The 27,745-nt window shown below is 36.6% G+C and overlaps 1 protein-coding gene across 1 annotated transcript in view; it reads left to right on the plus strand.

Moving 5' to 3' along the window:
• AK5 (adenylate kinase 5) overlaps window positions 1-27,745 on the plus strand; it is an 83,207-nt gene that overhangs the window by 26,265 nt on the left and 29,197 nt on the right. Inside the window, exons 7-8 of the mRNA XM_063407318.1 lie at window positions 12,518-12,608; window positions 18,845-18,921. Coding sequence (XP_063263388.1) covers window positions 12,518-12,608; window positions 18,845-18,921 — 168 coding nt within the window. The remainder of the gene's footprint in view (window positions 1-12,517; window positions 12,609-18,844; window positions 18,922-27,745) is intronic.

Consider the following 27,745-nt stretch of genomic DNA (forward strand, 5'->3'; position numbering starts at 1 on the left):
TTGATGAACTATATCAAATGGTCTCTAATTAGGACAATACCAGTATTGTGTCAACTCAAGTAATATATCCTTGCTCCTTACATCCACTGATAATTACACATCAGATAACCATTAATACGGATGTTTTGTGTTTCTTGTAACTGTGGTGCATCATTTAGTGTTAGCAGGAACATCTTTGCACAGCATTGCTTTTTACCATGTAGACATAACCTAAAATTCTTGGCAGAAACTCTCTTGTTTGTCTTCACTGTAACTGCATATGCTTCTGTATCCTCTAGCTCAGTTATCATCTTTCCTGCTTCCAGGCTTAATATTTGCATCTTTCCATCTTGCATAGTACTGCAGTTTGTTTCATTAATAGCCAGTGAATACAACTACCTGTTTACTTTGTTGTCACCATATCACATGCTGCAATTCAGTAATCTACTTTAATAATAAAATAGGAAAAGAAGCCTCACAAGACACAACTATAACACTGAAGTCAAAATTATTGTCATTTTCTGTGAAGGTGTCTCCATTCTCAACTCTTTTTTCATCTCTTTTTGTGCCAACAGTCAGCAATACCAGTCACGGTAAAAGAAACAAAGAATTTAATGCACAAAATGTGGCATCTTTTCCCTGTAACTTACTACGATCAGTTATTTATATCTAGGATTGTTCATACATATGCTACCCCCTGATCTGCTTCGTTAAAAATAAAATTGCTAAAACGACATTGTTTTTAAGCAAATCTTAACATTTTTCATGATGTACGCCACTGAATTTCTGCTCCTGCCTTTAATCAGAATGTCAAATTGAAGCTCCACATTCATGTTTTCAATACCAGTATTTCCAAATTCTCTGCTCTGTATAGCATGCCAGGTCTTGTCTTTTCTTGTATTATACCATCCATTGTATTTTGGTAACACTATAGATTTTCTAATGGCAAGGTCATCTCCCTCTCTTACCACTGCAAGATGCCAATTAGGCAATGTGAAAATACACTTTCCTAGTTTCCTGCCATGTCCTGCCTCCTGGGCTTTTTTTGGTCTGCTTTACTGAAAAGAACAGACTTCTCTCTAAATGCAGAGTCCTTATTAAAGGGAAACCTAGAATGTGGGCAATGCAGCTCTTAGTCAAGATGCTTATTACATTTATTGGTTGCTAAGACATTGGAAAAAATATCCAGCAATCCTCTTTGTATCTGCACCTTACTGCAAGAATTTCACCATATAGATTCTACATAATACAGACTCACATCACCCCAAGGCAGGTCATTTCTGTTTCTTTTGCAAGAACATTCTCTGCTCTCTGTCAGGCTCTGTATGTCGCCTCAGTCTGCTGTAATGGCCATGAAAGGTTTTGTGGGTACTTAAGCTTTCATCTCTGACCCTGTTCATGAGGTCCAAGACAGAAATGAGCTCAGTTCCAGTACTGTGAACAGAGGGTTTTCTTCATTTATGCATTTCATGTTCCCTCATATCTCTTGATCTTTAGAAAGAGGGTCAGGAGCCTTGTGAATTCTGAAATGAGTTTAGTTTTAAGGACTATTCATTATATCCTATAACTATAGCCAGGAGACCACTCCTGTAAGAAAAAATCACTAAATTTAGTAGGGTGAGTGTGATAGAGAATAAATTAAACAAATTTGAGTATTTTCTCATAGGTTAGGTCAGCACTTGGCAACAAAAACCATGTCAGTGTTTCCTGGAAAGATGCCTCTGCTGAAACCCTAAGCTTAACAACCACTCATGTTACTACTTGTTAAGGCTGCACTGCAGTTTCTTATAATCCCAATCTGATAATATACCTTGTAAATGTTAATTACTCTTTAGGGTTAAAGGTTACAGTTTCTCTTTTTACACTGAGAAAAGTTCAAACAAAACAGCACAACTCCCTTTTTCCTCATGAATTGCACAAGTATTCATGACCTTTGCCGATTTTTTTTTTTTAAGTGCCTTGGAAAAAGATTTACTAGAAGATAACTGATTATTTCACATGTGAAACAAGGCCTAAATCTGATCTTTTTTGAGTACATGATTTGGCTTAAAGATGAAAAAGGAAAAATAAAAAAGTTTTAAGCAGGAATAGAAGCTTGTGAGAATTTCTTCACTGGAGTACAGATAGAATAAGCACCTGGAGAGCGTCTCAGCCTTCTCCAGTGACTATTTCTGCATTTACAGAAGCTGCACTGGTCTGAGAGAAGGGTGTGTAGGGAACCTACTGTAAATGAAATAGAGGGAAGTACCAAGGGTCTCATTACACAAGGCAGAAGAGTGTTGAGCTAAATTAGCTGGTATGCAACAGCGAGTGCTTGCAGAGCCAGCAGCTAATGGGCTCTCTGCAGACTCCTGATTCCCACACCGGAGGAGGAGGAGGCAGCAACCTCCCAGCAGCCACTGAAGGGCTTTTAAAGGAATGGGGCTATTTTGTTCAGTGTAGAAGGGTCTACAAGATCTTTTGTTTTATGAAGTATTTGTATTTAGTCAGTTCCCCATCTCCCTTGGCATAATTTTAATAGAGAGTAAGCTTTTCAAATAATTAGGATCTGCCTCCAAATTATTGTTCTTCTTTTTTTAGTAGAAACTACTCTCAAAACTGATAGAATCAAATAAGAGATAACAGTTCTCTGGAAGTTTGGACACTGACTTCTGAAAGTTTCTGGGAACTAGAACACTGTTCAACACTGTCACTGTACACTTTAGTACAAACTAAAGGAAATTTTGTTTCCTTTGTAGCAGTGATGGCTTTATGAAACATAGTTATTGTTTGAAATAATGTTTTAGGAAACCGATTTTAAAAAACTAGCATATCTGAACTGTCCTAAAAACTCTGCAAATCCTGTTGTTGGTTCTATAAATGATCACAAGTCCACTTTTAGATGGAATGAGTATTGATACTTCCTGCTTAACATTTATCATCCCTATTGGAGAAGATGGTGACCCTTAGAGTGAAAAAAATAATTTACCTTTGATATAATATTCTGTAAGAGTTACAAGAGCTAATAAGATTTAGGATATGCAAAAGGAGAGAATTGGAATTGTATTAATGATTACTAATTAGGAGATTTTCAGTGGGACCCCATTTAAACATTTTTTGGTTAAAACATATTTTTACTGTCAGATTATCCAAGTAATTTTATTCAAAATTAAAGCAAAAAAGTTATAGAAAGAGAAAGGAACATTCAAAATATTTAGTTTTCTATCTCACTACACCTTAAACCACGTGGGAGAGTAGGTACATAAAATCCTCCCAATCCCTTTCATATGCAAAAAAATTTGTATGTATTCACACTTTCCTCTCTACTTTAAGTAGTTTCACTGCAGAAGTAAACAAACCTTCAATTTCTTTAATGTGTTCTATTTAATTAGAATTGTAAACAGAAAAAAGATGCAGTGGAAGATATCTTTAAGCCTTCATAAATGAAGGCTTAAAGATATTCAAGTAATCAAAACTAAACATCAAAAAGCTTAAGAATAAACTTGTTCTATCCCTACAAATTGCTTTTAGAAGCTCTTACATTTGCTGAATAGATTAGCACTAAAGACTAAGTTCCTGTTTTCCAAGGTCTGTAAGTGCCAGGGTCCAGAGCCTATGCCATTCACTCTGGATCACATGAATGATTTCAGTAATATTTTTATCAGTAGTAAAATTTTAATAATAAAGGCAAACATAAATCACACATTCGTTATCTTAAGGTAAATTAAAAACAACATATGGTTGCTAAATTTTCTAAATAGCTACTATTTCTAGTCACTGTTTGAATCCCAGTCATTACTACAACACTGGGGAAAGCTGACAGAGAGGCAGACCTTCTGTGTACTTTTGGCTGGTTTATATTACAAAGACAAACAATTCAAATGCACTTAATTTTGTAATTTGTTACCCAAGTTTTCCTGGGATCCCAGTAGAAATTAATATCACTATGCAGCTGCAAGACTGAGCTTATTCTGCCAAAGCAATCAAGGGCTGAAACAGCCAGGGCTACCCGTACTAGCACTAGGCAGCAAAGGGAAAGGTGGAAGTTTCACAGGTCCCTCTTTTACCAGGTGACATTGAGCACAACCAAGCAGAGTGTGAGGGACACCACGATGAGTCTCATCCAACAGAAAAACAAAGCAACGCTGAAGGAGCTGTGGTGAGGGAGGCCAGTAGCCAAAATTTTTTTAATACAGAGAAAACTCCTAATTATAATACAATTACTGTTCAGTAAATGTAAAGTGGTGGATTCTGAATATCAAAAGCTCTGATTTTCTGCATAAATTGAAGAAAAAGTCAGTTTTATATATTTTTATAGAGAATATTATATGAATACTCAGTATAGGTTACTTAGCTTGCTTTTGCAATAAATTATTTATACTTTAACAATGCATTAATACTAACTATGGTATTAGACCCCAAGTGTTGGAGTTTCAGGCATTCTGTAAATCACTTAGCTCAAACAAACAGCCAGAGGGAAAGTTATGAAACTTATGAAATTCTAATAAAAGAAAGCTTACAGAGGCTTCATTTTGATCTTTCTTGGGTCTTTTGTTTCATTTTTCTCCTGCAATACACATTATTGTCACATTACATGCATTTCTTTTCCACATCCCTATCCCTTCCCAGATTTAGTTTTCATAGTGAGGGTGATTTTTCTGATTTGTACTTTCTAGTTTTATGATCAATACATTGGCCATTCTCTGTGCCAAGATGTTTCTTGGAGATTTATCATGGTTTATAAGAGAAATCAATTATATTAGTTAGGGCTTCCCTAAAATTATATTGAATTTAATAGCTTCTGGGAAGAAATATTGTCAAAAGCTTTAAAAAAGTTAAATAAATTATGTCAATCAGTTCCACTTCATCCACGTGTTTTATGATATTTAAAAAATGCTTTCAGCCTACATAATCACGTGGGATTTTGTCCTACATTTGTTTCCAAAAAATACATGCTAGATGCAAAAATGTCATATTACGTGATGACTAAAGCAATAGTTTCTGTCAGTATCTCCTTAGCTTGCCAGCTTTCATTTATAAATCAAGTAGACTCCTTTTTGCTCTGAAACAACATGCTCCAATAACTTAGATGTCAAAACAGAACTTTCTGGCACAGAAATTAAAATAGCAGTGGCTCACTTCGTGCTGCAGGAAACAAACTCATATCCTTCCTGCAGCAGCACAATTGGAAGCTGGCTTTATGAGCCCATCCTCAACTCAGACTGACATCTGCTGAGTATTATCTTGTTTGATACCTGAGTCCTACTTCTAGAGATAAAGAATTTATTTAATGAGAATTTAGAACTTTTCAGCTCAAGATGACCAAAGGAAGGCTTATTATCAAGGGTTCCAGTACCATTTGTGAAGTTTATTAACATAGAGACCACCAGTGGAAATGCTGCTTATCCTGGGTCAGAATTTAGTTAAATGCACAGGAACTGTGTAACTGGGAATTAAAATTTATTTTTGTCTTCCAAGGAAAATAGAAAAGCCAAAAATTTTCAAACATTCCAGTCCTTACAAAGTGAAATTCCATTTTGCAGAGCTACAACTATTACAGATGAAATTATTTGTGTTGCTAAGGTCCAAGATAACTAAAAGTGTCACATTATTTCTTGAATTAAATGCAGAGTTTGCATGTGAAACACCCACATCATCCAATGTTTAAGCCTGTGGTTTACCCTATACTTGTTCTTGCAGCTGAGTCATTAGTCCTCGTGCTTGAATAACTGGCTAAATTTGCAGCTGAAATTAACTCAGGGCTTGTTTTGTTTCAGATGGTAGCATTTCTTCCTTAGAAGACTGTGATGATACATAGGCAAACATTGTATTTTTGGTAATAATTGCTATGAAGTCATCTAATAGTAAAAGACCAGACAACAATATTTTAGTACTTTGCATTCAAAATCTCTTCCACAAAACCCAACAGGAGAAATGTTACTGGTCTTGGAAGGGAAATATTTGTCTATATCTGGCAGCAGCATCACTGCTTTTCTTTGAAATAAATTGCAAACTGTCAACAGAAGAAAATGGTGTTTATAGGAAGAAATGTCTTTTTTATTTCTGCATTTTTCTAGTTTTGTTGTTGTTGTTGTTTTCTTATTTGAACTACAGTTGCTGCTCATTGGACCTTTTGGGGAAGACAGTGTCACTATATATTTATTCAGGGTGCCTGTCTGTGATTTGTACATGCTGTGGGAGCTGACGTTAGAAAATTATTTGGTTTTGTTTTAAACAAAAGGAAGAGTGACACAGGAGCTCCATGGGCAGGGAGAAACGTATATTTTTTTAAAACTTTAATCAGGAAAAGTCTCTGCACACAAACATTCTGGTTAATGTCATTTAGTTATAGGGCTCATGCTGCCTGAGAAGTGCTGTTGCAGCCAATATTAGCAAAAAAGGATATTGAGGAAAGCATTTATTTGAACATATTGGTGATCAGAGCTGTTTCACTGAACTGGGTGCTCTGGGAATGAATACTCCAGTACTCATCTCATGGGGTACTGGAAGAAAGATGGGAAATGTGCTGTAGAAAATGATCCTGAACTGGTTTATTTCAAAGAGTTCAACCTGAATAAAAAGGACACATCAGAGCCTCATGAAAGTCTTCACAGGTAAAGGTGGAAGAAAAACTACTGGAAGATAAGCATTATTATTGTGGAAATCAAAACCAAAGGCATTTGGGGAAGAGCTGGACAATTCTAGATATTTCTGTAATGTCCCTGAGCTGTATAAAGCAAAGTGACAATTACAGCTTTTATTGACTGAGCTTCATGCCACTTGTTTGTACCTCTCTGCCCTTTGTCTACATTTCGGAATTCTGAATTTTACATTAATGCTTCATTGTTACAGCATCACTGAGCTCTGGTAAATAAGAAAGGCAAGCTAAGGCACAGAGGGCTGTTAAAGCTGTGCGAGGATTTGGACAGCTTTGAGTCATACCTGACTCTCTGTAATCAGTAATGTCTTTCCCTTTCCTTTGGGGTTAGGTGCATTAAAGTAAAAAATCAGACAATTTATTCTAGACCCAGTGGAGGTAGAGAGTAAGATGATTTCTCCCTCAGGCTGAATGTTTTCCTGGGTTCTACAGGAACAGAGTAAAAATTAATTCATGGAGCATCTCCTAACTCAGACCGTAATTAAGTTTTCCATTCAAGCTCTTCAGAAGTGATCTGTCTGGATGCTCAACACCACTGTTCTGTTTCTTTGTAATACCATTTGCCTCTTTAAAAGCAATTTCCTTTAAAAAGTAAATGCATAGTGAAAATTACTCCAACATGTATATTTTTAATGTAATTTATGTGTATTTTTTAAAATAAGGAAAAGTGTTTGTGCTTCCAAGGTAGAAAGATCTCTATATGTTCATATACTAAAGCATCTTTGATTTAAATTAATCTTCAAAAATAATTAATATACTTTACTTTGCTCTAGAAGCTGCTGAACAGACGTAATACATGGCAGGGAGCAAGTTTTCAATGATTTGCAAAGTGAATATGCACACAGAGTTTATATGCAGAGAGGCTGGCTGTATTTATAGCTTGAAAAGTTCCTACTAGAAATAACTTCTCTGAAAAGTCAGATAACCCAGAACAAACACATGCAAATCATGTCCTTTTAAATGCTATGTGAAATAATGCATTTGCTGCCTAATTTGGTTCTGATTCCTGATGATGATTTCCAAGATCAGTAGAATATTGATGGTAGGGGTCATGGTAGTATAGAGAAATGGCTGAAACGTTTTGAATTGGTTATTACTGACTATGTTAAACTGACTTCAGGTTAACACAGTCAGAGATACAAATATGGTGGAGGATAACAACTACTGGAAGCTCAGAGTGCCTCTAAGGAATGGAGAACATGATGCAAAAATGATTGTGTTAATAAAAGAGCAATACATTTGCTTTCCACATAATAGTCACCAGCCTTGCAGATGAATATCCTCATTGGGAAAAAGAAATTAATAAACCAGTGCTCTTTAATATGTGCACAGGCCGAAAGGCTTTGCATCTTAGCATTATGAAAAATGTATATGCTCCAAACCCACTCTGTGGCACCATCAGCTTCCCTATTAAACAAGCAATTGCTTTACCCTCTCAAGTCCATTAATTTTCTGTTACCATGCCACCAAATTATGGATTTCTCCCCTCACCCCAATCACATCCAGCTCTCCTTCAGTTTGTCTGCTTTCTGCTCTACAAGGGCCTGTAAATTGCACAGTGTCTCTCCCATCATCTCCTGCCACCACACTGCCTGAGGTGCTTGCTCATTATCAGCTGAAAACTCCAGTAAGTCAGGGTGTTGCTCAAATGATCACAGCACAAAGACAGAAGTTCTCCCTCTGTCTACCTATCAAAAGCTATTACTGCACATAAATGTACAAAGACAGGCTATTACTTCTGCTACTGTTGTTTCTTCAGGTGAGAGTTACCATTTCCTTGCTGTTGCTCTGTTCAATATTCCAAGTATGGAAGCTGGCTTAGCAGTTTTACCGTGAAGGGAGGGAAACTGGCACAATATCTCCACACTTGTGTGCCATGGCACTAAGCTGTTGAGTTTAGCATGAAGTAAGAGAAAATCACTTTAACAAAAACCCCCCCAAGCCTGTGTTTGGTAGTAATTTCATTGTTTGTGTACTGCCAAATTAATAGAGAGGGGTCTGTGAATAGAAAAATAGAAAAACTACAAAATTTGGGGCTCTGAATTGCACCTATTTTGAGTAAATGAGTTTGGGACAGAGAACAGCTACCAGCAGCTGCTTCAGAACTGTCAGCTGCACTCAGGGCTGCAGAACATTCACTTCCATGCTTGTTTACAAGTAGCACTCATGGCAGTAGATCCTTAGATACAAGGGGAACTTGAGAAACTAATGACAGACATATGAGGACTCTGCAGTCACTTATGAATCCTCTTTGGAACTCCTGTGGTAAAAAAAATAAAGTGTTAAGAGGCTTATTTTAAATAACCCAGAATATTCATTATGATTCTAATAATGGTGTTAATATCTCCAGTTCAGTTTTGTTATAAATTTCTGTTTGATACTAAATTGTGACCTCTGGTAATTGCATAGTACTTTAAAAATCATTGGTGTAGCTCTAGTGTAATTTCAGTTGTAGTTTTTTTCTGTATGTGGTAAAATGTAATATAAAAATTAACCTGGGATTTCAGAGTATTTGATGGAAAAGAAGGAAAATATTAGAATTAGAGAATGGAGTAGAGAAATATCTCTCCCCTATGTCCTCATCTTGCTATTTGTGGTGTTTTATAAGTTGTTTTGGTTTTGTTTAACTGTATCACTAAAAATACCTTGAAATAGCATTGTATTATACTATTTATAATAGTATAATAGTTCCCTAAACTCCCAGTCTGCACATTCCAGCTTCATTTCAGTGCCTCTGCTTATTGGTTTTGCTATACAAGTCTTCAACTAATTTTTCTCACCCCCATCCCAATGGTTATTATACTATATTATATATTTTTCCTTTCATATTCCTTTGCTGTTTTCCCATGTTGCTAGTGTTTTTCTTTTGAATTTTCCACTTTCTCTACAAGTAACTGCACAAGTCAATTGCAATTATTAAGAGAAGCAAACTAGGGATGAGACAACAATAATGAAGGCATTTCTGTGTGGGTGTCTGAAAATGGTAAAGCAGCACCCATACCTCAACGGTGTGTCTCACTTCACCTTTTAGTATCACCAGGGGTAAAGTAGAACTAGTTCTTATTTTCAATCCTTAAGGAGCAAACCCCTGCCTAAATCAGTATGAATAATAAGCGTTCTCTAGGCATTTGTAGCTGCTGCCACCTGAAAATCATTTTACCTTTCTCAATCTTATGAATCTCCTCATTTTACTAGGATTGTCAGCCTTTCAACCCAAAATACCAACACTGAAGGGACAGTGGTGCAATCTGGCTTCTAAACTAGGTATCTCTTAAAAGCATGGGAAAACCATGATACAAGAAGCCAAGCTCTCTTTTCTTCAGATATATCTTTTTTTATTTAAGAAGAAACTGTTCCTCACTGCAGGTGATAATATGTTGTTGGGTGCTTATTTAGAAACAATAATCATTTTCACTCTGCGAGCAGCAACAACCACCTGCATTCCCTAGGGTGATTATTTACAATGCAGAAGATCTAGAAAATATTTTCATCATTTTTATATAACACCATGCCAGTGTCAAATTCTGCAATTCAGCAATGCTCATGTGAAAATGAGATAAACTTTCCAGAAAGTTCATCATTGAGCCAGTCATCATTTACTTAAAAAAATAAGGTCTGTGAAACCTTTCAGAGATTTAGATTGGTCTTAAAGAAATGTGATGCTCTTGTCCACTGAGGTCCTCCCTAACCTTTTCCTGTCCCAACCAACCAGAGACAGCAGAGAACAAAAACACCATTAGTGCCTCATGGAGGGAAATGCCATAAAGTAAGGTCAGACCTCAAACTCCTTTGGCCACATAGGGAAGAAACACTTTGCTTCTTCCTGCATCACTGGTAAAGAGTGTATCAAGGCAAACAACAATTCAGTTAATGTTTGATAAAGTTACACTTCTATAAAACATAAGTTTAGGCTATAATTAAACTGAGACATCCATTAAGATACCCCCAGATGACTTAGTTGCAAATAGCTGTATATTAAAGCAAGTAGGGATTTGTTTTCTGTAAGGAAAATAACCTATGGATTTAGGCAGGTTCTGCTAAAAACAAGCTTTACTGCTGTTTGTTCTGCGTGACTAGGGTTGTTTGAGTACTGTTTATCTTTTATTCAAGCCTCCACTAATTATCAAAGGTCTTAATTTTAAAATACTTAGCATTTCAGTGAAGTACAAGAACTCACAAGGTTACTTAGTTTTTTTCAAAAAAAATCTTTTCCATGGAAGCTGCCTTGCCTTCCTGTGGCTCAGGGTATTACAGTTCTCATTTTGTGAGGGGAAAACTGAGTCTGTGCGCAAGCTTCAAATAATTGGTTTTCTTTGGGTGACAATATAAGCTTTCATTACAAAGACCAGACTTTTCAGAATGCTGAAGCACAGCTGGTGTTCTTTGAACAGGAAAGTTGGTGTTTCAAATTCTTGGAACCTTCAGAACATTTTGGGATTGATCATGTGTTTTTTTCATGGTGAACTGGATTATTCAGAGGAATGCTACTAATGAGACAGCAAATCATCTCTCCAAGTGTGGTGTGACCTACACAAAAATGATCAGACACAACCTGATTACAATTTACTGGGTTTTATATACACACATACCCACAAAGATGATATATGTCTTCCCTAGCATAGATTAGGAACACTCTTTTCCTATCAATAAGGACATTCAAGTGCTGCTCTTTGTGTATCAATAACAAATTGCCCAAAAGTTTTATGTTATTAACAGTTGTTATATTAACAGCTTTATTTAAGACCTGTTCTTCCACAAGCCTTGGTTTTGACACAAGTTAAAGTGTAATCTCTCTAAGAGGTTAACACAAACCAATTTCTGCTGTAGAAATTTTTTAAAAATGCTTTGAGTTATGACAGACACTAAAAGGCTGAAGAATTTCTCGAGATCAAATAAATGTCTGCCCAGACAGACGGTGACTGCTGCAGGATGAGCTTCTGAGTAGTCTTCAAGGTCAGACCCTCAAACTCCATTTCAAGAACTAGTCAGAAAATTCCATGTATTGATATTTATTGGTAGGCTCATCTATCTGAATATGTGATGATCTAAATAAATAGAGCTTGATAAATACAATAAGGAAAATCACAAACCCACTGTCAAGGATGTCACTGTAGCAGAATTTCCCCCATGCCACAGACACCTGGCCATGAAAAGAAACCCATCAGAGCCTAGAAAAAACTTGGGAGAATTGGTATCAGAATAAGGCAAAAGACAGAATAAATGAAAAAGAAGGCTAAAATCATAAGAAATTAATTATTTGTCATTTTAAAGGAGCTTTTCTTTCCTGATTTAATTACTTTTTTAAATTTAATTACTTTTTTTTTAATTACTAAGTCATAGCACTTGGAGGAAAAGAAGAAAGCTCTCTTTTCTCTAAGTAGGGGATTTTCAAAATTACTTATTCTTTCCTAAGAGTTTTGCTCAACTACTTGAAGACATTGTACATGTCACAAAAATTTGTTTCAGATAGTTCAGAAGTTGCTGAAAGTTTTTCACTTGCAAATTTAAAAAGATAATTATGCTAATCACCAAAAAGAAGTGACAGTAAAGTAATCCCATTTCTGGTCTCTATGCTGACATTTTTTTCAGTCATCCAATGGCTGAAGAAGTTATGTGCATTACTAGTTTTACCTTCTACTTTGGAACTTCATTCTGAGAACAAGTCCATTTTATTCTAGTTTCTGTTTCTGACAGGCTATTAAAAATATCCAAAATGGTTTACAAAATTAAAGCCAAAATTTAAATGATTCCTACCTAAAGCAATGGATTACACACATTAAAACAGAAAGGTTTCTATCAGGAAGGCTTGAAGTGAGAAGTCAAAGTACATGCTGATGTTCAGCCAAGTAGTAAGCAGCGTCTGATTGCCAACTTTTTCTTTTTCTTTTTGTTTTTTTTTAGTTTGACGCAGACAGAGATGAAGAAGAGGTGTTCTCTGACATAAGTTCAGCAGTTGACAATAAACTATTTGCAAACAAAGAGACTGCAGCAGGTGAGTTAATGTAAGATTTAAAGAACCAAATTTATTGTACTGCTTTTGACATTGGGATGCCTTTTTCATATTCTTCAAGTTTGGATGTAGGTACTGTAGCAGAGTCTTGGCCAACCTGAAACATTTGCACAATCCGGGACAAAAAAAATCTCTTTATATTTGGAAATTTCACATAGTCTATCCAACAACTTGTTCATCTACAAGTTAACCTTAAAATACTATGGAAAGTCTACTAAGCTATACTATTAACACAAAAATCATGTAAGTTTTCAGTTCTAGTTGTCAGCTGTTTCAGTTCCAGTGATACCTTGGTGTTCACCAGAAAATCAGTCCTGTGAGATTAATGATCATACTTCCTCCCTAATAATTTGTACTAATTCTGAAATGCAGTGTGAAAACAAGTCAAGTGTTTGGGGATTTTATTTGTCTATTTATTATTGTGCTTACTGAGGCTTGAATATCTTCAAAGTAAAGCCTTTGAGAGACAAAGGACTGCAAAATAATTGAAGCTAAAAAAATCAAGGCACTGAAAATCCAAAACATCTGTCAGAAATATTTTTCTTGAGGGCAGCAGAGAAATGTTCCTTGGTAACTTTACAACTTTTTCCTTTTACAGTGGCATCCAACTGGGTGTTACCCATACATCTGGGTGTTTTCCAAATCAACTACTAGCATTATATAGGTAGATGATTTCATAAATGTCTTCTGAACTAGCACACGAAAAGAAATTTTTGATAGTGTTTTAAATGAGATAAAGATGAAGTACCAAGATGAGGAGGGGGAGGGCAGTGAAGGCAAGGGCAATTGGGGAGAAGGTTGAGAATTTTAAGAAGTGCATCAGCTAAAAAGCCCACAGGATTCTAGTGGTCACTTTTGAGATAAGATGCACACAAGAATAAAGGTGATTCTCTTTCTCTGTTAAGTGGCACACTTAACTTTATTTTGTGCTTAGCCTTATTCATTGTGGCAAGACGTTGATCCCAAACCTAAAATGTCATTCCCATTGTACAACATTGTGTTGATAATTGCCTCTGGATTCCCTAATTGATTTAAATTCTGGACAGGAAGAAGAGGAAAGAAGTGTCATAAAGGTGCAAGCTCTGACAAACAGCTTGAGGAGAGCTAAAGAATTTGCACAAATTGGTTGTGATTCTGGATGAGTTCCAGTCAGTTCCTCAAAAGTCTGATCTATTTAATAAATCTCTCACCAAAATAATTGGATAGCCATGAGCAGATGCCATGCCACAATCATCCAATTAGTGTCTACTCTGAGCACTGATATTAATGAGATTTGAAGTAGGATTTCTATGAGATCAGGTGTTAAATTTCTAGAAGGTGCAATTCCAGCAGGTCTTGATCTCACTTTTTGTCTTCTAATCTTATTAGTGATATTGCAATATACTGTAGTTCCTTGTAGCTAACATAAACGTAGTATTTCTAATATTTTCATGCTGCCACATCAATCTAATTCATGTTATACCTGTGAAATCCAGTTGTAATCAACTTTGTAATAATATGTACTGAAAGAAAACAACAGAAATGTTTATAGATGAAAATACAATTTTCTCATTGTTGCCTTCTATAACACATTAAGACTGTTGCCAAGAGCAACAACCTGTCATGAAACACAACAGCGTAAGGTTACAATAAAATTTGTATTAGAAGCATCTTACTGAGAGGAAAATTAAAATGTAATCATTCTCATGCTCATCAGTGCTTCAAGCAATTATTTCTATAATATTCCACTTGAAGTTTATCTTCTAAGCATTTGTCTTGCCCAAATGCTTATATGCAGCACGTAATAATTGAGTTATTAGATGGTGCTTCAGAGCATGTTCCATAACATAAAAAGACATTTTTATTTTATTGAGTTTAAACATGTTATTAAGAGAAGCAGTATGTTTCACAGGATAGGCTTAGATTGCTTTTATGACAGTCAGTGTTGAACTGTATGAATACTATCACTGCTAAAATATGAGTATGGGCATATTTGAGCCAATGAACCATATTGAACAGAATTGCTAGCAGGATTCAAAATAAGTAATGCATTTAAGCAAGGACTGGAAATTCATTAGCTGATTTGCTGAACACAAATGGTCCAAGGAGCAGACTTAATTAATTTGCATGATGGGTCATAGCTACCTTGTGATGGGAAGTGAAGTCAACTGCAGATAAATTTAGACAGATCAGTACAGTTTATTTTCATTATATAAATGAATTTAGTGAACTGTGATAAGGCAATGCTTGACATTTACATTCATGACAACTTAAGGATGAACACATTTTCAGAGAAAGTGCCATGAACCCAGGCTTAAAACACTGAAATGTTTTATAGGATCAGAAACTTTACAGCCAGTATCCCCTGGGCTTTGGGGTGCATCTCTGGTAGGAGTTACACACCTGCCTGTAACAGCCACACTTGCTCAGCTTTCCATGATCAATCTTGTGCAATTCAGGTTAGGAGCGACAAACATTATGTAAAATACGACATAAAATATAAAATACAGCCTCATGGTGAAGGAAGTGGCTGAGCACAGCCATGCACCCCTCTGGTGCAGGTGTGTCACTGTCCCGGACTGCCAGACGTGGCAGGGGTAGCACATGTTGGACACCCTTGTACAACTGCGGGCACCTTAGTTAACCTCATCCCTCTGTGCTGTGTCATTGGATCCTCTTGGATTTCTCACAAGACAAATTTTTATGAAAGACACCTTCAGTGTCACCATACAAAACATGGCAAAAAAGGGAATGCCTTCTAGCTCTCTGCTTTTGTTGTATTTCAACCTGTTCCTCCCCAGAGACCTGATTATTCACTTAACAGCGAATTAATAAAAACTTTCAGCTGCTTTATTTTTTAATTGTGTAGTACTGCACCTAATAAAATTCCTCTTTTTTTCTCTAAGGAAAACACAGGTCACATGAAAGTGACCAGGTCCCCATTGCCTTAACTTTATTCATGCAATCAAGAAGAGTGTTTTAAATCAGGTGCTTGCAAGTTATTTCTCCATGGCAATAGACCTTTCATGGGCTTTCCTAAATTACATTTTAACTTTAGTTTCCCATTTTGCAATTGATAAAGTTACTCAGATCACTTCCTAAAAGTTCATATAAGCACAGGAAGGCTTCAAGTGAACCAAGAGTTTATTTGAGCCAAGAGGTTATTTGGTGGAATGGGACACTCTTTTGAAAGAATTAAGAGAAATCAGACTGTAAGTCTTTCCTCCTAACAGACAAGTATGAATTGTTTTTATAACGTAGTTCTCATAGTACCACATTAGCTAAAAAAAAAAAAAAAAAGAAAAAAAAAAAAAAAAGAAGACAACTTTCTCAGAAAAGGCATTTAAAACTTGTTTATGATCAACCGCTTTGTTGTCAGACATGAGATGTGCAGCCTGTAGTCCCCTTGAAAGTAGCAGGGCATGTTTGCTTCCAAACACTTGAACCAGTCCTCCTCTTTTCCTTAACACAACATTGTGCATTTCACCTTTGATGGATAAACATTGCCACAGGCTCTATATAAAATGTTGCTGATTTAAACTTGCGTTTAAAAAACCTGAGCTGAGTTTTGAATGATCCACTTTTTGAGGCTCTCCTTTTGGCATTAGCCTTGTCTGGAGATGTGGCTCCAGCAGGATTCCCGACTCCAGTACCTTGCCAGGTCTCCCTGGTGTGCCTCTGCTGCAGTGCCTACAGGCGATCCTTAATGAGCTCGTTCTTCTCCCCTGCAAGACCTGCCTTAGGAAGATTTAGTCCAACCTGAGCAAAATGTGCTCCCTCCAACAACAAACTGAGCTGGAGCATAGAAAACTGCTCATGCTGCACCAGGGATATCACAAGTGCTCTGACATGTTCCTTAATTACTTTATCTTGTCTTAGGAGCTGCCATTTGCTTCCAATAATTTCTGATGAGTTTGTCTTTAAGCAATTTGAGAAGGGTAAAGAAGTCTGAGCATTGTTCAGAGATAGATGGTTATGGGGTTTGTTAGTTTTCATTAAACCATGAAAGAAAAGATTGATTTTCAATTTTTCTTGAATATATCCTAGGAAGAAGCTATGCTTTTCCAAGGACACTGGCATTCTAGTTCAGGGAAAAAAGGCTTTAAGATGCTTGACCATATTAAAATTGTATAACCATTATGGCTTTTATCACTTAAGATACATTATGCATGAGTATTCATTTTCAGCCTGACCTTTACATTTAAGTTTGCAGCACCATATTTCATACTAATGTTACTAGCTAAGAATACGTACTGCTCTTGGTAGTTAAGTGACAGTTAATCAAGTGCCTTTAATAAAGTGCCAGCAAGTGCCTTTAGAAGTGATTGATGTGTCAGAGTAGGCCAGTGCCAGTGACAACTGAGGCTTAGCTAAATTATATTATCAACAATGACATGGTGTTAAGAGTGAGATGTCATCTGTGCAAGATAAATCAAAAAATTAAGATTCTCTCAGCAGCTGGAAATCTATTTCCTCGTATATATCTTTTAGAGAAAGGTATTTTCAAAACACCAAAAAGTGTACATGCCAGAGAACATGCTGGGTGTGTTACATGTGACACTGCGGTACCAGGAATAGAATTCCTTTCTGTAATTTTTTATAGCAATCTGAAAAACTATACATGAGCACTGGGGGTGGGGGCAGGGGAGTGAGGAACCAAAACAAAAGCACCATCAGATGGTAGATCCAGGTCTTTTCTCTGGTATGTCTTATGTAGTCCAGAAAATTAAATTGAAGATTATTTTGGCAGTAATTGTGATAAGGACTGCAAACTAAGACACCCTGGAATCATCATTTGTACCAAGCAGTTACAGTTTTTGGTCATCATGACATCCAGCTCCTCTCCTCTCTCCTCTCTATCAGGGATATTTACTTCACCAGCTACACAGACTATTACTATGTAAACTTCAAAAGCAAACAAACCCAGATAATATATAAATGCATCTGGCACAAACTGAACTGCAAAATCTGTTATTGATAGCGCTTGTTAGAGCAAGCCACCCATACAAACAACTCTAATGGAGAGAAAACAACTCCAGGTCAGCAATGGGCTTGAAACTGTACCCTCAGTGCCAGTGCTTGCAGGAACATCATACACGCAGAGACACATGTAATCCAGGAAAGAGGGGGTTATTTTCTTCATTAGCGATCTTGTTTCACAGAGGACATGAGGAGACAAAACAAAACACAGCTTACACTTCCCCTGGTGTTGCCTGTTGCTTCGCACATTAAGTGAGTGGTTGGACTCATCTGTGGCCAGCTGGCTATAATCTTTAGGTTTCTGTGTATCATTACAATGTTTTTATTATTCTCTTTTTACTTATTCTGTGAAAATCACTTCTATAGTCTCATGCCTATTGACATTTTGATGTGTTTAGAACATGTGCAGAATTTGGTTTAGGGCTGCACCATCTGGAGGACCCAGGAGACCATTTCCTTCTTTAAGGCCCAGGATTGAGATGATCTGAACGGGGTGACAGTGTCAGAACATGATGGCTGTGTTATACCCTTCCTGTGTTTATATAGAAACATTACTGGTGGTTTATCCTCCCATTGTGGTTTAGCAATGACTCCCCCTCACATGACCTCTTGAAATATCAAGCTCCGTTTCTGTTGTCCTGCACCTTCAGCAGTTCAGCTCAAGCTAAACTGTAAAGCTCAGCCAGGTCAAGGCTTCTCAACAATTGAATTTTATCATCCCAACTGCAAAAGACTGCATTCCTCCTGGTCCTGCCACAGGAGGATGACAAGGAGAAGGGGCAGGGCCACACACTCTCCTTGGGAAGGCGTAGAGTAGGATGGAAATGGAGATGATTGCTGCTGGAAGCGTGCTGCTTTGGTCCCCTATCAGCACCACTCAGAGATCCTTATCTGCTAATCAGAAATTAGTATTTCCTTTCTCTTTCTTAAACTGGTTTGTATTTTCCCTTGAGTGTGGCAATTTTACAATTGCAAGTCATTGCGCGTAGAACACCCTGCCCAATAAATATGCAATCTATCTAAAACAATTTGCCATTTAGCACAGTCCTTCCTTATTAAGATTTGCAGCAGCTTTTAGAGATGCTTTGAAGGCTTTGTTAATGAAATACCATTCACCTGGGCACTCTAGCAAACCTGAATGGTTCCTTGGATCACAGTTTTTGCTCAGATACAGACAATTGGAAATATTATAGTGTTCCACCACATAAAGTGAAAATTTTCAATCCATTTCTAAATTCTAATTTTTTTTCCTATTTTAGGGCGAAATGAACTTGATTGCAGTCTGATTATGGATTCTGGAGATGCCATTTATACGGACTTTGACTTTGAAGACCAGGTAATTTTCTGTATATGGCTTCTCTCTAGACAGTTTTCTAGTTTATGTACATGCAGTCCTATAAAATTTGTCTGAATGAGGTGATGGAACTTTAAGGGTAGGGCAAATGGATTCTTAAGTGCAACATAAGTAAATTCATGATACACAGATCTTGCTTTCTGGTTAGGAAAAAATAATATTACTGTAGTATTAAGAGCCTGTATCTTCCATTACTGTGCATTGCTGAATTTCCTCCATAAATTTAAAAATGTTGGCAAATAGAATTGCTAAAATCCACTGTAAGTCTGCTGTATATTTAAGAAGTAAAACTTTTCAAATGAGCAGTATGAAATTATAAAAGGTGTGAAATATATCTACAGCTGAATCAGACATTGTCCCTATGAAAAAATGTTTTTGAGAATAAAAAACAACAAAGTCTTACAGTATATTGAAACCAGCCTTTCTACTGATCCTGTTCAATCCATGTCTAAAAATTAAATTTTGATAAGAATTTTCCTTGTATATAGGAAGAATGACAGAGAGAGGGGAAAAAAAGGTTGTATATATCTTTCCCCTATAATTTTCACATCAGCACTGGTAAGGTCACGTCTGGACTAATGTTCAGTTCTGGATTTAGTAATACATCACATGGAGATACTTAAAAGAGTCCAGCAAAGGACCCCTAAGGTAATTAAGGGACTGGGCCATCCCTCTTACAAGGAAAGACTGAGGGACCTGAGTGTTCAGTCTGGAAAAGAGAAGGATCAGGGGTATCTCATCAAAGTGTACAGAAATCTGAAGGGAGGATGCAGAGAAAATGGACCCAGGCATTTTCTGGTGCCCAGTGACTGGACAAGAGGCAACAGGCACAAACTGAAACATGGGAGGTTCCTGTGGTTTGGATGCTGCACTAAGGATAAGGGTTATGTGCTTGTTACTGTGCTGTGGATAAGCATTAAAAGAAAGACTTAGAATGTTTAAAAAAATGGAATTTAAAGCCATCTGTCTATCACATCACCATACTTAAGGGTGGTGGTTTTCTATGTTTTGCTTCCTGTCTTCCACTTTTGCATGACTCTGCTTGTATTTTCTTCATGAATACCACAAACATCTCTCTTGATTTGTAAGCAGCTTGGCACAGAATGTTAATTTGTGTTCCTGTTGTCATTCAACAAAATGCAGTTGCAAATGTTCTCACCTCTTTTCTCATTACTTGCAAAAGAAATCTTTTCTTGTGACATTTTAAAGCTAGTGACAAAATGAGGACCAACAAAACCGAATTTTCATTATGACTGGATCATTCATTGGTTTTCTTTCACAGTATTCAATGCAACACTTTATCCTCACCTGCAGCATATGTTCTAGCTCCATTCATTTACTTTAATTTTTAGACCCCTTTACTGTTCTTTTTGGCTCAGTTATTTCAGCTTGGCTGTTTTCCAAGGAGGCAGCTTGTCTCTGTCTTCACATCCCCTTTTAAATCTCATTCTTTCAGAAGCCCTTCTTAAAACATTCTCTGCCCAGGAAAGTTCTAAATTTCCCATTATCTTTGTCTGTACTGTAATTTATTATTTAGGGTGTAGGCCTATAAGGCAGAATCTATATTTATATTATGTTTGGCTATTTTGATGTTAAATTTTGCATTTTACTGACATTTAAAATAGATTGTTTCAGAAGAGTACATAAAATAAAGAAATTATACTCTTGGTTCATAATGTTTACATAATAATCACCAGTTTCATAGTTACAAAATAAAATTAACAGAAATATGAAAATTATACTGATATAGTAATAATTTTGCACTATGTAGTTCATTGATGATACATTACACAGTCCATAAAAGCACTGCAGTTTTGAATGCATGTGATTCCTACATGAGACTGAACAAGAAGACTTTGATGGGACCTTATTGTCTTAGTCAATGACAAATATTCCTGCTGCCACATGCTTTTCTCATTATTTTGCTTAAACTAACACATCACCATTCTGGCAAGAGTGCAATACTGTTAACAAACAAAGGAGGAGAGATGAAGCTAAAACAGTGCTAAAACCCTATCAGTCAAAGATAGCTATACAAACATGAAGTGGCTGACACCAACTCACTTCAACTGCAAGTTGGTATCTTGATACTTTTTGGAACATTTAAAAAAATATAAATATTTATATTACTAATAAATAAATAGATACACAGTTTATATGAGATACCTTGTACAAATATAAAGAAAATATAAAGGAGAAACTAATTCCAACCTATTTGAAATTGTGGAAGCAAGTATTTTTTACAGAAGCAAAAAGCGGAGTGGAGATTACCACGAAGTCATAATACCACCTAGCTGCCTGGTCTGAAAAATAAAATGAGAAATGACTCTCAGGAAGGCAAGATCAATAACTAAATTCAAGAGTGAGGAACTGCTCACATTCAAAATTTGAGCTCATTTTGACTGTGGCAATGATTTAATACTCCAGTGATTTACCACATGCTGTTTACGAATTGTGTGAAGCATCAACAACCTTTACTCAGAGAATCTCAAGTGGAAAAAGAATGTGTGTCTGGATACAAATGTGTCATGCAGTGATGTTATTGCATAGGAAATCTGTCATGAGGATGTGGGGGATAAGAAGGCTGGTTTCCAAGCAACCTTACACAGATGAGCTGCTAAAAATGGCAGAATTTGAGGTGAACAACTTGGTAGTCACTGAACAAGAGGAGTTGGGGGTCACACAGAAGACGAAGCCACAGCTGGCAATGGGTGTCTTGGTGCAGCTGAAATGGACTTACACAGATACTTTTGCATTTTCTCATTCTCGGAATGAGCCAGGAAAATCTCCAGTGTGGAAAGCCAAGCCAAAAAATCATCTGAGTTCTTCAGATGTACATTACTTTTTCCAGAATAATGTCTCTTACTGGTAGGCAGAGCAAGGAGATCGAGTGGTCTGGTTCCAACTACTGATGCAGAGGAGAGCCAAGTGCTTTCAGAAACACCTGATACCTCTTGTTGAAACAGTGCAAAGCAATACTAGTGCAAATTAAGATCTGGCTTTTCTGGAAGAGCATGCAGGGGAAATTGAATTCAAAACAACCCAGAGAAAGCTTGAACTTTGAATTGTATATTTTATAAACGATCGTTCAATTAAATTCATGTAACTAAATTAGAAGTAAGCTGATTGTTTTCTACTGGCTATGCATGAATACTTCAAGAACTAGAACACTTGTAATCACTAAGTCCCTACAGCACTGAAAGGCAAAAGAGAAATAACTTCTTGAAAAAAAAAGAAAGAAACAAAACCATCAAAACATAAAAACCCAGTCTTTTTTTCCAAATCATTGTTAACTATTTTTCTGGTTTTGTCTCAGATCTGTGAGATCCTGGAATAATATAAGTTTTCAGAATTACTTAGAAACACATTCTTCTGAAAAAAATAGAAACAAATAAATAAATAAATGAAGCAGATAGTACCTCTCATTGAGAATGCCTTGTGGAAGAACCAGCCAAGGGTTCATGTCTTAGCAATCTCTGTAGCCTTTTCTGGAATAATGATTACACTACTCAGGACTTAATCAGATAACATTGGATAACGTGATTAGTTTCAGATTTTTTAACCCATATTAAGACTTCAGGAATATATTTTTGACTGCTACAGCTTTAAATAGTATTTTCAATTTGCAGAACTTGCTGTCATGACCAATGTCTGATTTAATAAGGATTGTTCTTTGCTGCTGGAATGCTCTCAAGTGTGATAAAGGTTTTTAATGCTCACTGTGTTCATTTATCCTACATATACCATCAAAAATATATTTAGCCTCTTCTAATATTTGGAACAGGAGGTCACAGATTTCATGAAATCATTTGGGTTGGAAGGGACATTAAAGACCATTTAGTTCCAACTTCCCTGCCAGGGCAGGAACACCTTCCACTAGACCAGGTTGCTCAGAGACTGATTCACCTGGCCTTGAATGCTTCCAGAGATGAGACATCCACAATTTCTCTGGACAACCTGTTCCAGTGCTTCATCACCCTCACATCTACAAAACATGGAAACATGTTTTTGTGCCTTTGAGGGAGTTACCAGATCATAATTGAGAGATTTCCATGCCCTTGCAGTGTCATACTGCATTTACTGATGCAATTAGATATATGCAAAGAGATTGCCTTTTTCTTTTTTGCCCTCCTCCCAAAGTATCAAAGACCTAGTGGAGGTAGATGCAAAAAAAAAAAAAAAAAAAAAAAAAAAAAAAAAAAAAAAAAAAAAGTTTTCTGTTCAGCAATGACAAGCAATCAACTCAATTTAAAAAAATTGAATAACCCAATCTTTGCTGCAAGTTCAGAATGTTTTATAATTAGAAATGTGACAGCTCACTTGAAAAATTCACAAGTGAAACTAAAATCAAGTGGAGGAAAAAAGCCCTGAAAGACACTTAGTCATTCTAACAAGAGGAAACAGGCTCTTGATTAAAGGTTTTTGCCTTGTAGTTAAAATTCATTTTACAGCTTGGTGTAGTCTCCTGTCCAAAGCACAGAGGAATCCAGGCTTTAGGAGAGCAGCAGGAAAGCTTTTAGTGAACTGATGCAAAACAGACTCCATTGCTACCAAGACTATAACAATATTTCCAGCCTGACTGATTAGCATAGCTTGAAACTTAAATATTCAAGAGACATAACTGAGTCTTTTCAATGCAGAGGCAGAACACAAATATTAATAAAACTGATGGGCAAAAGCAAAGTTGAAAGCCTCATTTAACTAAAGCTCTGTGGATTAAACCAAAGACCATTTTCCTCCATTTACTGTGTTTCCTATCAGTTGTCACTTTGTTTCAACTGAAGAGTCAGTCCAAGTAATTTATTTAACCCTTCAGACACAATGCTTTGGGGTTAGCATTACAATACTACAGAGAGCAAACTGCGCATCTCCATTAGCAGGAGAAATTTTCATTTAGACTTCTAAAGGTACCTTTCAAAATTAGGTAAACGTTAATTAAATTCTTCAAGGAGTCAAGTGTTAATGTCATATATTAATCAGGTGCTTTCTTTTTACTTGAGAACATAAGGAACTTCTGGTCTAACAGCAGTTTTATTCATATATGCTGTGCAGCATTAAACATTACAGGTCTCAGTAAAATGACCAAAAGTATCCAGAAGCCACTTGGGCTTTTAATGCTGAACATTTCTGCAGTGTCCATTTCTCTTTTGCTGATAGACAACAGTATCAATTTGAATTACAGATTCTGGTTATACAGGGAAACTCATTAAAACAGGAATATGAGATAGAAAAGAAAATGAGAGGATACTCAGAGAATGGTTGTGAAACCGTTCTCTCAGTACTTGTTTTTGTTAAAGGTGGAGTCCAATCTGGTTTAAGGATATCTGCATAAAAGGCAAAATGAATAAGCATCCAAAGACATGAAAGACCTGGAAAAGCAGGCCTAACTACAGAGAAAAGATGTTTAATAGAAATGTACTGAAGTCAGTGAACAATCTGTTCAGTTCACGTTGCCATGGAAACTATCCTATTAAACGCTTAAAAAAAAAACAGTTCTAGAAACAAAGTACTACAGTTTGCCTTACAAAATGTTTCCTGAATAAGCTCAAACCATGTGTATTTTGGTGCTTTGAAATAATTTTGTAAACGCAAAGATTTTTTTTCTCTTTCAAAATCACCATTGTACACTGTAATAAAGGCATGTGTAAGAAAGTCTCCTGCTTTATTTTCCCCCATGCAAACCTTGGCAAAATAGGCAAAAAATAACCTAAGAGTCAATCTACCCTTTTTTTCTTTGAAATGCCAGAAGCAGTTGTTTGCTTCTTCTTTCACAGACGTTATTTGAACTTACTTTCTGGTGATACATATACAGGGGAGACTAAACTACCAAGGTTAGCTGAAGTCTTTGTATTCCAATTCTTTGCTAATTTTGAACTCAGAATTGCTTCCTGTAGCTCTGGTGGGCAGTACGGGGCATAAGGATTCAGTTAAAATGATGGAGAGCCCAAGTGAGTTACTGGAGATTTAAACAGCAGTGACAACATTATTCTTCAAGAGATGATCCATTTGTGCCTCACTGAATAATTTTGCAGTAAATTATGAAGTCTTTCTCTGTGGCTTGTGGAAGTGTCTGCAGTAAAAGCATTGCAATCTACAGCAGCTCACCATTATTTCTGTAGACAGTAACAGTAGGATACTGCACCTTCTTTCCTCACACCAGCTTGCCCCTCCACTGGCAGACTGTCTTATGCCTTCATTAACAAAATATAACTTCCCTGCTAAATTTATGAGTTCTACCTTTACAGCCCAGAGAACCTGCATAATTCTTGGGGAATATCAGGTGTCCCACACAGTTCATGCAAATAGGATTCACAGCAGAACTTTTCCTATTCTACCAAAATTGATAAAGAAATGTAAAGGTGTATTTTAAACCCACTCTGTCTCCTAGATTTAGAGGCCTTACTCAGGGCTGTGGATTGGTTCTGTTCACATAGCCCAGCATCGTTAAAGACAACTACCAAAAACCTTTCTTGCAAACATTTGTAGTAATAATTCCTATATTTTGAAACACTGCAGAAGGAAGTGCATTTTTATTTCTTTTATGTTTCTTAATCACTGTTAAAGTACATCCTATATATTTTTACATAAAAATATAAAACTCCAGTATTTGCAAAGATGTTGTTATTCTCTATGGGATACAAAACTGCTCTTAAAATCACTTATTGTATTGTATTGAAGCAGAAGAGTGGCTTCTCTGAGTGCACTGGAAAGTAGAAAAAAAATCCCCTATGTATTTTCAGAAGGCCATATGTTTCCTATTTGGCTTTTTTTAGTCCTTATGTATCCCAGGATTGTGCAGTCAATGTTAGTCATTTTAGGCTTAAATATCAGTCATAAAGAGTGAAAAGTAGCCTAGTTTTAGAACTACTTCACAGCAGTGCACTCCAAATCACTGGACTGCTTCTTCAGACAGTTCAATTCCTTCTTAACACAGAAGCTCTTTATAAATACTGAAGTTGAAAATTATAAAACTGCCTAATAACAGATAAATAGATGTTTTATTAAACCTTGAATATGCTTGTCAAATGTTAAGCAGAGAAGGTTTTGAAAGGGAAAATTTGAGTACAACTGTCAATTTTTATCTGAATAGCAGCAAATCACAGAATCTGAGGTCACATGCTGGGTTTGGGTTTTTTTTTTTTGCAACAGTCTATTCTTATCCTTCTCCATGCCAAGATTTTTTCATTTTGAAAACTGAGTTGAGACAGGCCTGTAGAAAAGCCTTTCTTATCTAAAGTTTAAAAAACCCCAAAACCCCACAAAATGCACATACATAAAAAAGAACCCAAAGCAAACCATTAGCAACAAAGAACCCAAACCACTGAATTTCCGCTCTCAGAAGGCAGCTCTCAGGGCAGAGAGGCTCTGCATATAGTGCTGAGGTGTCTGATGTGAGGGATACATTCATTAGCATTGTCATCAGCTGCCTAAAAAAGGAGCTGAGCAGCACCAAGTTTGCAGCTCAAGTACACAGGGAGGTCTCCTGCTACACTTCTCTGCTGAAGTGGTGTGATGTAAAAAAAAAAAAATTGTCCCTGGGAGAATTTGTACCAAACAGCAAAAATACTCTACATAGAGAAGAATCAGTTAAGGAGTGATGGTGATTTACAGAAAAAAAAAATACTAAAGGAAAAATAATGATAACTTACAGAAAGAATTTTGTAGTCACTGGGAGCTTTCTATAAATACAGACCTAACTGAAAACTCACTGAATACTATATGTGATAAAACTATTCTGACTAGAGTCAGTGATAGACAGAAAATATGCATAGATTATATAGTTATTGAATGTCTCTAATGTCTTTAAAATATGAATATATTTAAAAGTCAAGCTCCAGTTCTTCTTCAAGTTACATATAATGCTGAGCCCTCTAGTTCAACCTTTTGAATCAAATTAATATTAAAATTACAAATGAGGTGTCTGGTTTACCAGAACACCCTTACAGTGCTGTGAAGATGCAAACTGCTGCTAGTCACCTGGGAGGGGTCTTCTGGTTGCAGACCTTGTCACCCTTAAGAGTAATTTCTTTGAAATTTTTTCCAGTGTCTGGAAATTATTTTGAAACTAAATAGATTTCACTTTTATTTTCATGCTTAGTAATCATATGTATTTTTGTCATTATAAATACATACAGAAGTTAACAAAAACCAACCCCCCAAATTATAGCACACAGATTGTGGCTTTTTCCTCTCTAAACTACCTCTCTACTACAGGTATTCTTAATGTTCTTGAAGAACACAAATTCAAAATCTGAAAAAAAAAAAAAACCCACCAAATTTAAAAGCTAGGTAATTTGATCTTGGCTTGCTAGTGTTAAAAATGTGTTAATCTCTAACTAATAGGTATAATTTTTTAAAATTCTTATTATTTTTAGAACTGATAATAAGTTTTATGTTTAAAGAATAATCACAGAATCACAGAAGGGGGAAGGTGGGAAGAGGGGCTGCAGTGGGTCACCTGGTCCAGCCTCCCTGCTCAAGGAATCATCCCACAGCCCACGGCACAGGATTGCATCCAATGGCTCTTGAACATCTCCAGCGAGGGACACTCCAAAACCTCACTGGGCAATCTGTGCCAGTGCTTGGTCACCTGCACCCTCAAGTTCCTCCTCCTGTTTGGGTGGAATTTCTGTGCATCATTTTCTGCCTGTTGCCTCTTGAGCCATTGCTCAGCACCACTGAGCAGAGCCTGGTCCATCCTCTGACACCTCTCTTCAGATACTGTCAGACACTGATTAGGTCCCTTCTCAGTCTTCTCTTCTCAAGGCTGAACATGCCCAGCTCCCTCACCCTGGCCTCACAAGAG

The sequence above is a fragment of the Prinia subflava genome, chromosome 10, assembly GCF_021018805.1.
Source record: "Prinia subflava isolate CZ2003 ecotype Zambia chromosome 10, Cam_Psub_1.2, whole genome shotgun sequence".
In the NCBI taxonomy this organism is placed as follows: domain Eukaryota; kingdom Metazoa; phylum Chordata; class Aves; order Passeriformes; family Cisticolidae; genus Prinia; species Prinia subflava.